This window comes from Ptychodera flava, chromosome 6 (genome assembly GCF_041260155.1).
Source record: "Ptychodera flava strain L36383 chromosome 6, AS_Pfla_20210202, whole genome shotgun sequence".
NCBI classification, from domain to species: domain Eukaryota; kingdom Metazoa; phylum Hemichordata; class Enteropneusta; family Ptychoderidae; genus Ptychodera; species Ptychodera flava.
The window spans coordinates 39,021,176-39,034,099 of record NC_091933.1 but is presented as its reverse complement, the minus strand read 5'-3'; the positions used below and the strand labels follow the sequence as shown (position 1 = coordinate 39,034,099).

Below are 12,924 nucleotides of genomic sequence, written 5' to 3'. Positions count from 1 at the left end.
TGTAAATGTACTTTGCTTGAAGTGCAGGTAAAAAGTGCATGCCTGTACAAAAAATGTAATTTTTAGATTTTATCGATAATGTTGATTCACTATACATGTAGTCGACTATAAGAAAACTACGAACGTGTATTTTCCAGTATAAAACTAGCTATATCTGTTCATATACAGATGTTTAATAACTGATATAGATATACTTGATTAGCATGGGTTGTTTACAAGTGCACATGTGAACAAGATATTTGATTTTGGAATTTCTCTCAAAATGTTGATCCACTATACATGGGAGTCTATGACAAAACTATACATGGGAGTCTATGACAAAACTGTAAAAAAAAATTTTCAGAATTAAAAATATGCACTATTTGTGTATATATGACCCTGAATAATTGACATAATTGTGCTTGATTAGAAGAGGGTGGTAACACGTGCATCTGTGTACAATAACTTTGTTTTTGGAATTTCGCATGAAATGTGGATCCATTATACATTGTAGTCTATGAAGAAACTATGAATAATTTTTTTTAAATACAAAACTTGGCAAATCTGTGTATTTATGTATGCTTGATTATTGATATTTATGTTCTTGATTAGACTAGAGTGGTTACAAGTCCATGTGTGTGCAAGAAATTTGATTTTGGAATTTCACCGAAATGTTGATTCACTATACATGGCAGTCTATGGTGAAACCGTATGAATAATTTTTTTCCAATACAAAAATAGGTAAATCTGTGCATTTATGTACACTCAATTATTGGTACTAATGTTCATGATTAGACTAGAGTGGTTTCAAGTCAATGGTTGTGCAAGAAATTTGATTTTGGCATATCACTTAAATGTCGATTCACTATACATGGCAGTCTATGGTGAAACTATGAATAATTTTTTTCCAATACAAAAATAGGAAAATCTGTGCATTTATGTACACTTGATTATTGGTATTAATGTTCATGATTAGACTAGAGTAGTTTCAAGTCAATGGGTGTGCAAGAAATTTGATTTTGGAATTTCACTGAAATGTCCATTCACTATACATGGCAGTCTATGATGAAACTATGAATAATTTTTTTCCAATACAAAACTTGGTAAACCTGTGCATTTATGTACACCTAATTATTAGTATTAATATTCATGATTAGACTAGAGTGGTTTCAAGTCAATGGTTGTGCAAGAAATTTGATTTTGGAATTTCACCAAAATGTTGATTCACTATACATTGTAGGCTATGAGGAAACTACAAATAACTCATAGGTTATCTGATCCTAAATTGTTATTCAAAAGTTGTTCGACCTGAAGCTTCCAGTTGTTATTGATGACACTATGCACTATTCTGAACAGTTTGTATTCTGTCAATGTCCTCAAAAAATTAAAAAATGTACATACAGCGACATGAACGTTTGACACCGACCTACACCCAATGTATTGTCAATGGGAGAATGATGTCAAATAAGTAATCTCCCAAATTGTTATTGAAAGCGTCATTATAGGGGACAGTTATGCACAATAGTGTTGAATAAGTAGAAATCATGACAACTTAAATCAATGTGGCTGCTTGGATCATCAATACATTGTTTATTATACCTGAAATTTGCGCCCGAAGGGCGCGCCGAAAATGGTAATGGCAGAAAATGAAAGTGCCAGGAGGTATTTTTTCTTTTTTCAGTATTCCATAACGTGCACATGCAATTTCAGCTTTGATGCATGAAAAAAGGTGACCCTCCCCCATAGGCTTGCACAAAATTTTATGACCCTTCAAAAATGCTTGCGCGAAAAATGGCGACCCACCCCCAAAAAACACCGGCCCACCCCCCCCTGTAATTTGTGTCCAGTCCCGAATAACAATAACAATGTATGAACGTAAGGGTCCCGTAAATGAGTACGCTGGGATTTAACGAGACTGATCAGGATTGCAACAGGGTTCACTTAGTGTGTTGGACGTCCGTATTTTAACTGATCTCTTCATATAAAGTCAATTTTTGCTTATTAGAAAAATCTAAAAGAACAGTTTACGCGTACTTGAAATGTCAAAATTTTGCGACGATCACGACCCTTGACCTTTCGAATTTGACCAATGCTTTGTGTTCCCACACGATCGTTATCGGATATCACATTGCATCTCTCAAATGAGATTGGGCAGATATTTTTGAAGTTTAATGTTTCAGTTGGCATGAAGGTAAAGTGTATTTCCCCGCGACAGTGTTGGATGCAGTGACCGAGATAGCAAGTCGTCGTAGACGATAATTTTCCATTCATCCGGTAAGTATTTGAAATGCATATTTATAAAGGGCAATTACGAAATTAGTATGCCTTATAGAGAGGCTTTTCTCTGCACATTGATGTTTTCCTTGGAAGCTTGGTTTTGTATATGGCCCGACATTTTTAACCTGAGCTTTAGTTTAGGGGTGAAAAGAAAGTACGTATCTGTATACCTAGACAGGGCGGAGGGAGGTAGTACAGTGTGGCCATTAACGCAAAACAAAGCTGGGCTTGAACAACGCCTAAGCTTAGTTTGCGTCCGATCACTCAGTGCAAAAACACTGCTATAAAAAAAATAGGCGAAATGAAAATAATTAAAAAAAAACCAAAACTACCGGTAGATCGTAGGATGAACATGGCTATGTAAACTTATGATTGTTTGTACCACCCGGTCTTACTTGCATTTTTTACTTCTTTTATACATGGTTACTTTTAAAATCCATTGTTAATATGATATTGCTGGGTAAGAAGCCTTGTATTGAAAGACAGAAAAAATATTTAGACATGTGAAACGTCTTAATTTTCAAGGGACAGCAGCTGTAATTTTTAATGAGTTCAATAATTTGTTTGCCTCATGTATAAACATACTTTCTTGTATTGATTCAAATTATGAATTTTGATGCCCTCACTTTGTAAAGATGTACATAAATTAATCGGTATAGTGGCTGTGGCAACTAGTCAAGTCAATACAACATACACAAACCCAATACATTTCTAGACATATATGTTACACTTTCAATGTATTAATTTTGCACTCGCAAAGATGTATGTAAAAAATTCCTCTATGTGTATGTAACAAATCACACACATGTTCTGAAACTTTATTGTAAAGTTGTTGTCTTAATAAATGTTGCTAAGTTCATTCTCTTCTTTCTGTTTCATTTCAGTGTGCATGTCAGCCAAGGCCCAAGAGAAATTTGGCAAGAATAATCATGACTTACGTAAAGAAGTCTTCAATGTCAAATTTCAAAACAAAATAGGACATGAAAGACGAGACTTGGCCAGAGTTAAATGAACTTAAAAACTAATCTTTGACTAAATTACTTTTCACTGTGTCTATGAAATTTGTTGAAACCAAAAATTTATTAAATTGGTCATCAGACTTACAGATATGTTTTGTGCTTTTTATTTTGAACGTTTGGAAAGGTGAGTCTGCTTGTGTTTGCTGTGTTCAGGTGAGTCAGAGTTGCTTTTAACTCTGTTTTGCCTGTCTTAGTTTTAGGCCAAATATGGTTAAATTACATCTACAACCAATTGTATCATATAATTCACCGAAAGAGGCTGTTTAAAAAGTACCTGATTTTACTGGAATTTGATTTCACTTATTTGATGTTTGCTTACACCTTGCAAACATGCAAATGTAACAATGTTTACCAAATTCATAACGGCAACATCAAAATAAGTAAAATCGGGTGTCAAATCAGTACTTTTCATGGTGCTCTTTTTCTGCGAGGATGACCCTGTCATTCATATGTGCATTCAAAATAACCATTCGTTCACATACGTGTGAGTGGATTCAGAATAACCATTCGTTCACATGTATGTGAATGGCTAGCTCATTTAAATATTTCGGCATATACACATGTTACCCACGTGCTTCTGAAATGAATGTGGACTGCCTGACTGCCCTATGCACATGCATTAAGCCATGCCAACTAGCCATGTGAATGCTACTTTCACATGGTACTGACAGGCATTCCTGTTCTATAAGGGATTCCTATAGCATGATGAAATAACCAGTTTCAACCGAGCCTCTGTATCATTACCAACTATTATTACTGGTGACTAATGAAGTCAATTTTCAATAATAATATTGCTCATTTTACACATAACAACTGCATTGTGAGGTTTAAGACTTGGTATTTCATCATGCTACAAGAAGTTTAACAAGGAACTCCAGCTTCAACAAGGAACAAAAATGCTGAAAAATATTCTCTGTCTGTCATGGTGTAAAAAATTTTGGTGGCCCACCCCTTACTTTCTCTGGAATTTTCATGGCCCACCCCAAGAACACTAATTTTTTTCGTGGCCCCCCATTTTCTCTTCCGCCCCCCCCCCCCTTGCCGTTAATTGTGCTCGGTCCCTAATTTCGAGCCCTGAACAGAGTTCAACAATACTATTCAAATGTTTAAATTTCATTAATAATTGCGTCTAAAAACTTAGATTTCGATGGCTTCTTGAGAAGAGCTATTGTATTTTGGTATAGGGGAAACTTGACCTAAACGGGTGCTTGAAAGGTATACAAACAAAATGGCTTTGTCGGGAGCTAGTTGAACAGATAGTGAAAGTTGTCGTCGATTACATGCAGCCGAGATGTTAGATCAACGGAGAGCCCACGGCACAGGGTAATAAGACATTATTTGTGTTGATTTTTCCAATTATTATCAAAAATTAATTATGAATATTAATCAATTATTAATGTGAATGTTACAGAATAATAAAATCTTGCTTTTTTACAAACTATGTTGTCTATTTTGTGTAAATACCTTCTGGAAACTATGGAAGACCGGTCACGACATGCGACATGCGAGTTTTTAAAGTGCGATCTGCGGTTAGGGTTAGGGTTAGGGTTAGGGGTAGGGGTAGGGGTTAGGGTTAGGGTTAGGTTGCAGATCACAGTTTAATGACGCAGGTCGCAGGTCGTGACCGGTGTTCCATAGGAAACCCCATTGTTGTTATAATTATGATTAATATTATATAGGGCTCAGCCCTTGGTGTCGCGCCAGGGATTAAGATTGGCAATGTTTTTTGTATTGATTCATGATAAAATAGAATTAAATGTTACTTGCTATATACGTTTGTATGACAACTATGCCCAGTTTCCCTCTGATTAAAGCAATTCACGTACGTACACGACGTCAAACCCTGCAGCATGCAGCAGTGCAGGTATAGATTTTCTGTATTATGTAAAATGTTTGACAAAAATTGGCAATTTTTACCATGATAACAGCCCAAGGGACGTATTATGCCATCACTGCCCACCTTCCACTTGCAAGCTGAAAACTATAGCGTTTCGTCTAAAAACTGGCAATTTTTGAATCTAGCTATTGACACAGGGGGCGCTTTTCTAAAATTAAATCCCAGCATTCTTTGCGTATGCCCCTCCCCCCGTCTATATGCACGACAGTTTTCTCCCTTTTTCTATTTTTATGTGTGATATTAACGATCTTTTGTACCAGCGACAAGGTGATAATAACACTTACAGGCTAATAAAAGAGATATATTTTATAAATGGCATGTTATAAAATAATAATTTGCACGTTTCATATTTGTTTATTTACGAGCACTCAAAAAAAACATGGCGGCGCCCTTGAAAGTAGGGTACACTTCCGGTTACTCGTATAGTATATTATGAATCTGCACATGCGTATAGTCAGTAAGCCGCTGGTGCGACTATTAATAAATTATGATTATGATGTAAACAACCCTCTTGAATCCCTTATTTAGTTCACAATCTATGCAAAATATACAAGTGACACCATTACCAATGTTTAGTCTACGGCGAAAGTTACTACAAAGTGTATATAGGCAAGTGTATATGACTGTGTATAGTAACTTTCGCCGTAGATTGAACATGGATTATGGTGTCACTTGTATATATTTGCATTGATTGTAAACTAAATAAGGGAATCCAAAAGGTTGTTTACATAAGCAGATTACAATGTATAAAATATGATTTTATTAATTATAATCACAATTTATTAATAATCATAATTTTAACAACGTTTCCAGAAGGTATTTACATAAAATAGACAACACAGTTTGTAAAAAAGCCAGATTATATTATTCTGTAACAGTCATTTTAATCATTTATCAATATTCATAATCAATTTTTGATAATAACAGTCACATGTTTTCTAGTTCCTTTCTGCGCCTACGCGTCTCACAGACGTGTGTTCATATGCCTGAGAAGAAGATATGTACACATGTCTGCGGGATTCGTTGGCGCAGAGCGAAATTTTAGAAAACAGGTGACCGTAGTTCGAGTAGCTTTTCACGCTTGCCTTGTTTACATGGCCACTCACTGGCGTACGTACATGTAATATGCCGTGTGTCAAACCCAACATCATCTCGGAGATTTTAACCTATAGGGCAAGTGGGCCGTCGGGGCAAGTGGGCCACTTTCCATTTTACGATAAATTGTCGTTGAAAGCGATCTCCCCCTTTACGGCAAGTTTACGTTCCAGTATACCAGACATCAGACGAATCCAGCCGATGGTGGCAACCGTCAGCAGAGGCGCCGATTTCAGGTAAAAATCCTTATTTTCTTCTTAGGGTTGCGTGTTTTGCTACTTGTCACGTGTCCACTAGTATGTGTAAAAGTGGCGATAACATGGATTTCGACCGTATTCTATTGATATGATTATTTCGATAAAAAATAACTATGTAAACATGACAGAGACAACGGTGCATTTGTTTATGGCACCAAATAATCAACGATCAATGACAGTTGTTGAATTATTACACGATTTTTGACAGAAATCGTATTTGCTTTTTCCAATATGGCCGCCAAATTCAAATATAACGACATAAAGTTAAAACATCTCGTATATTTCTAAGATTTTAGTATTCACATTTATCATTGTATTTTGCATGTATAAATAACTCCTCCTTGTTAACAGTACAAGTTTTGCTGCATATATTACATTGTATTCGATAACAAGAGTCGATTATTTCCTCTCTTGATTTCCTTCGGCGGCCATTTTTAAATACTTCTCGTGGGAAATACTGGTAGAATTTGACAAAATTATTTATAAACTGAATATTCTCGATTACAATTTAATTCATCTATCAAAACATATATGTTATTGAATAAATATTCCATGGCAGCCCATTGAATCAGTACTGCAAGTTATATTTTACTAATATGGTGACATGTTTTGTGACTGGCCCACTTACCCATACTCCAGGCAAGTGGGCCACCACATATAGTGAATTCAAAGCTGTGTACTGCCTGAAAAATTAATGTTTACCAGCGGAAGTAGCTGGCCTGTAAACACATAGACACATTCACATAGGAAATAAATAGATAAATGACAATGAATTAATAAATAAATGGATAAATGAATTTATAAGTATACAATTATAACATTGTTTATAATAATATGGATAATATATTTATTTGCATAAAAGTAATTGAATAAATTAATTATATATATATTTATTGGTGGATAAATTGATTATGTAATGAATTAATTATTTAATCAATTAAAATTATACATTTATTGATATATAATAAGTTAATATATACATTTATTAGCTTATAAATAAATAATATGTAGGTATTTATTTTTTGTATGCATAGCATATATTTAATATTATGTGTAATATATGTGCGTGCGTATGTGGATAAATAAATATGTCTAACTAAGAATGTGTATTTATATTGTGAGGGTAATACAGTCAATTATATGTTATATTAATATGATTTTTTATAGATTTGCTCCACAACAGAACATGGTAAGAAGAAAAGACTTGCCCAAGAAGGGCCTCTGGGCCCTATTTGCCATGCAAAATGCAGTCAGAGCAGTTCGTTACGACTGGTGGAAGTGCCGAAAATGTACAAAATGACACCATGAATCATGCACTGGTGTATTTGGTTCATCTAAATTGGAACAATTCTTCTGTTCAGACCACAGCAGCAGTGACAATGATTAAAGGGACAAAGTTACTCATTTTGACATTATTCCAGTTATTTAAGTTTCTTGTGAAATATTATTGTATTGCTCTGCTTATTGAAATAGGCTGAATTACCCAGTTGTCACAGCTCAACTCACACCCTGTACATAAACATAAGGCATGATTACTTCCATCATTTTAATTTTTGGTAAGTACCACTGCAAAAATTGCTTTGTGGAAGAATTCATGCATTATAACTATGCTTATGGTGAGAGTTGAACTGTAGCAACTGGTTATTCAGCATATTTCAGTGACCAGAGCAATACACTTACATTTCAAATGAAACTAAAATACCAGAAATAATGTCAAAATGAGTGAGTTTGTCCCTTTAAGGTGGTTGGAAAGGCTATTTTGGACCAAAACTTTTTTGAGAGTAAAATTCAAATTTCAAATGTTAAAGTCAAGATGTTTGGTTACAATTTTTGGGATAACTCCCTTTCTTTACATGTTCTGGGAAGAATATAAAAAATTTAATATTTGCAGCCATGGTATTATATTAAATTAATGGCTTGTGCAGCTCTGTACAGTTTATATAACAGCGTTCACAATTACGCAACATTTTGCATATTTTAAACTTTCAAAACAACTCTTTCCGCATTTTTTCTTTGCTTTGCTTTGCATTTTCAGTATACAATGATTACAGAAATATATTTCACAAAGCTCTGCCCACTATATGATCAATACCACTGCTACTTTGTCAGGTGACTTCATGGAGAATTATATTTCATGAAGGCTCGACCAGATTCATAGTTTGTAAGATCTGTACACAAGACAAGTGATTTATTCTTGCAACAATTTCATGTTAAAAACTGATGCAATACATCTTTTGAATGTGATGGCATAAATCAGTTTAAAATTCAGGCCACTGTCACATAACTCAAAGGACTGCTGAATGACACTATACTTAAACAAAAGTAAGGTCAACTTTACTCTGAATTTTGTCTGCATCGCGATTGCCATTCTGTAATGTATAGTTCTAAGTTATGAGATGCTGTAGCTACAAAAATGTAGCGAGATGGCAAGGCACACAAATACTAAAGCATGGTCAGGCTAATAGTTTAGTGCTTAGTTAGATATCGCTGTGAGAGCTACCAGTAATTGAATCCAAATTGTTGAGCATTGCTCAGTTCTCGCGTACTATCACAATGTTTTCCAAGTTGTGAGGATACAGTTACTTATTTGAAATAAAAAATTACAATGTATTGTTATATTAATTGTAAAATTGACAAAAAATAAAAAAAATATTAATGCAAATGTATGCGGGGCGACTCAAACAATTTTGATAAATCGTACAGTAAGGAAATATTATCGATACTGAGCACCATTATCAAGATTTGTCGTTTTATTGTTTACCTTATAATTTCCCTTCCTTTTATTCGCCTAATCCTTTAGTCATTTACAAACGAAAACCTTGTGCTGTTATGCTCGCTGCGGGGCCACAATGCTGGATAATCGGATACATAACATTATAAGTAATAATCAGGGGTATGACGTCATAAAAGTTGTTGGTAGTGACAAAGCTATAATATAATTATTTATATGGAGGTAACGAATAAAAAAGTCCTCTAAACAGACTTCGTCAAACTTAAAAATAATTATATATCTGACAGTTTACTTAGAAAAAAATAAGCATATCATGACTCGGAAATTTCGTTATAAATTTACAATTGTAAAAATAAATACGCAAAATCGATTGTGACCACCCTCTCCGAAGATCTAATGGTCCGTCCCTAACGTACTACATTATACTGTATAAACCACTACTTGCAAGATACTAGTACATGTACTTGTCTCAATTTTTATCTTGAGACTATTTCACTAATATCATAGTCATCCTCATGATCCTCTACAAAACTTGACCTTGCCAAAACAATTCTCTTGCCAGCATGCCACAGGCACATTTTAACTGAAGTCCACCCCATCTAGCATCTTCATTCAGTACACTTTGAACATAATAAAGAAGTCATGAAAGATTTGAAAGATTGAATGTGATAGCGCCTTCGACAGCCATTTGTGTATTTTTCATGTTCTGATCCCATTTGTCAAAATGAACACGAGGCACTTTCAGGTATGTCGCTACTTCTATTCAAAGAGAAAAATGAACACATTCTTTTGTCGATTTGGCACTTCTGTACTTGGAACTGAATTTACAATTACATTGGCACACTTTTATTGTTGCACATTGACAAATTTACATTTTGCAGGGACTGTGATTGACTATGCCGTGTTTCATATACAGTTTGCGTAGCATGATTCTTCAAGCATGTACGGCAACATTCATAAAACTTCAGTGGTTTACGTTTTCTAGCGTAAAGCTTTAATTCCCTAAAGCTATTATAAATAAAGTCTCAATTACAACATTGATGTCAAAGAGTTTCAGCTCAAAACTGCCATGTTTCACGTTGTTCACTTTATAATCAAAGTTTCGAATTCATTTGTTACCTGGATTACCCTGTTGAAACGAGTATGATCTACCGAATGTATGAGTGCTCCTGAATAATATTTTCGTGATATAATGAAGTGTAAAGGCATGCAGTTACTATAATGGCACAAAGAGAATCCATCGTGGCGCAGATCGTAGGGTACTAATCTTTGTTGGTGGATGGTGAGTTATGATAAAAGTCCACATGCCCAGGTTAGTGAAAACACTATCAACAGATCGGAGGACTGTAAGTTCGAGATTGGTTTGGTAGCATTGAACACTCATTGTTTAAAGGGCTTGTGGCAAGTTTTTCAGTATTCTGCTTCTGTATATCAACTACCGTGTCTGACTCTAATCCGTTTGTCATGCTGAAATTATCTTTGTCAACACAGCTTGTGTGTGTGTGTAGTGATCATTGTTTATTGTTTACAAATAAATTCTTGTCCAGACTTGAATACAATTTTCAACAGTAACAATGGAATTTATACTCGTATAGGTTGTGTTGATATGCTAAATACTTGGTATTAAATTACAGTTTAGGGATCCAATGCAGAAAGTGTAGGGAAATCACAAAACAAAAGTTCTGAAAAAACAGCCAAGAGATACAGCTTATGAAGCTTTAATTTGTTAATGAATAGTGGATACTCGATCAAGTAGTTGGGTTTCCGCCTGTTGGATGATTGAATAAATAAATAAATAAATAAATTAATTAATTAATTAATAATGATAGGAATGTATGATTGCTAATTGGTCGAATTTTCGTCGTTATTGGGTTAATAAATAAAAAATGAATAAAAAATTGATGATAATTCCGAAGTTGACTGTAGAGAATTCCATACATCATCAAAGGTCAAACGATCTAACAGCCTTTACGACATTTCGACAAATTGAACAAAACTCACTGCATTAACAATGGATGAAAATTGTTTTTGCGATGTTTCATTTTCAAAAATAATTTTTCATTGCAGCTTCAAAAGCTTGGATTATTAAGATTTCCACATCATGACAATGTCCAGATGTGAGATGATACTGATAAATTCCGCGTCAAGTTTTAAGTTGTTACTGGTTGTCGCTGCTGTCTCAAGTTTTAGCGATATTGGGGCCGCATGGTAAGTTAGGTTGGTGAGTAGGTATGATAAACAAATCCGTTATTTTTAATTTTCATCGCCTAATTTGCAGTCATGCCTGAAACGTGTAGTCATTTGTAAAGTAGTTAACTTTGTTATAACTATACTTGCTAAGCCACATTTTGATATTTCAGGCCGAACGAATGTACGCGTCGTGAAGTAGTGAATACAGTCCAAACCTACAGTGAGCGAGTAAGATACACCTCTAAATACTCTGTACGGTGCGGCTTTCTTTATTGGGGCGTATGTTCGAAAACACGGTACGTGGGATTAGATTTGCTAATTCTAGTTCTGAATAAATATGGCATACAGATTATACTTATGATGCATACTGTACCACATTGTTTCCACCGGAAGAGTAAAAAAGCTTTTCGCCAAGCTATTTATTTTAGACTACATTCTACAAATCTTCATGGGAAGGGGCTGTTTAGCGTGCTTGAAATACAACATTTGCATTTTAAAAGGCTAAAAAGACCTATGATAGATTGAAAGATTTAGTCGTGTATGGTTGGTGATGGCGGATTATCCGTGCGTGGCTGAATCTTTCGGTCTAGACCGATGGCAACCCTTGCAGTTTGCATTTTATGATATCCATTGCACAATAGTCACTGTGAAAAGGGATGTTCTTTCTTCTTTAAGAACATGAACTAAAACACACTCACAAAAAATACAAACACACAGTCATTCTTGATTTCTTTTCTTTAAAAATCTAATTATGTTTTTCTTTTTTTGTGACTACAACTACTTTCATCATTATGCTTGCTCGTCAAAGTAGCTACTAATATCTGACAGTTTAGGGAGCACGTCTCTATAGTCCATGGTAGTCTGGTTCTAGACCGTAGTTTTCAGACGCGCGACTCAGCGTGTCCTCGACAATCTATGATGGATACTACATCACAAACCAGAGTCATGCCAGTTTAAACCTGCACAAATGTCTCCAATTTTGGCAGGACGTCTTATGCAAATAAGCAGAACACGTTGGTGGTTAGACTGAGGTTACATCGTCCACCAGTGTTGACCCGATGACTCATATTGAATAAATTAAATAAATTGTACAGGTGCAAAATATAACTCATGAACTCGTGGTGATCATGACAAAATTAGGATGATATGCTGTCGTTGTGGTGTTTTTACTTCTTGTCTCCGGAGTTTGGTCATGTTGTCATAGTACTTAATGAATATCAGCAGGACTCGTGCCTATTAGACCAGTCTGTGGCAATAGCCGATATGAGCATACACGAAGTAAAAAACCACAGTTAGGCCAGTCTAAATCCATAACACCATGAGTGTATCTTTTTATTATTATGTTACCTTTTTACTTTTGCCACTGCCACTGTACTTTTTCCTGGACTGGCCTTAGTTGCTTGTTTTTTCTCGGAAGCAGTTAGAGAGTTACTGGTTGGCCAAGACATCGCGTTCACCCTGCGATCTATGCGACAGCGT

The 12,924-nt window shown here is 35.1% G+C and overlaps 1 protein-coding gene and 1 long non-coding RNA gene across 2 annotated transcripts in view; both read left to right on the top strand.

Moving 5' to 3' along the window:
• LOC139135734 (uncharacterized) overlaps positions 1 to 12,924 on the top strand; it is a 61,177-nt gene that overhangs the window by 15,688 nt on the left and 32,565 nt on the right. The window contains exons 2-3 of the mRNA XM_070703384.1: positions 11,323 to 11,463; positions 11,616 to 11,741. Of these exons, the coding sequence (XP_070559485.1) occupies positions 11,357 to 11,463; positions 11,616 to 11,741 (233 nt within the window). The 5' untranslated portion in view covers positions 11,323 to 11,356. The remainder of the gene's footprint in view (positions 1 to 11,322; positions 11,464 to 11,615; positions 11,742 to 12,924) is intronic.
• Positions 1,920 to 3,359, top strand: LOC139134348 (uncharacterized). The gene is made up of 2 exons (XR_011552790.1): positions 1,920 to 2,253; positions 3,141 to 3,359. It is a non-coding gene; the product is annotated as an uncharacterized lncRNA (long non-coding RNA).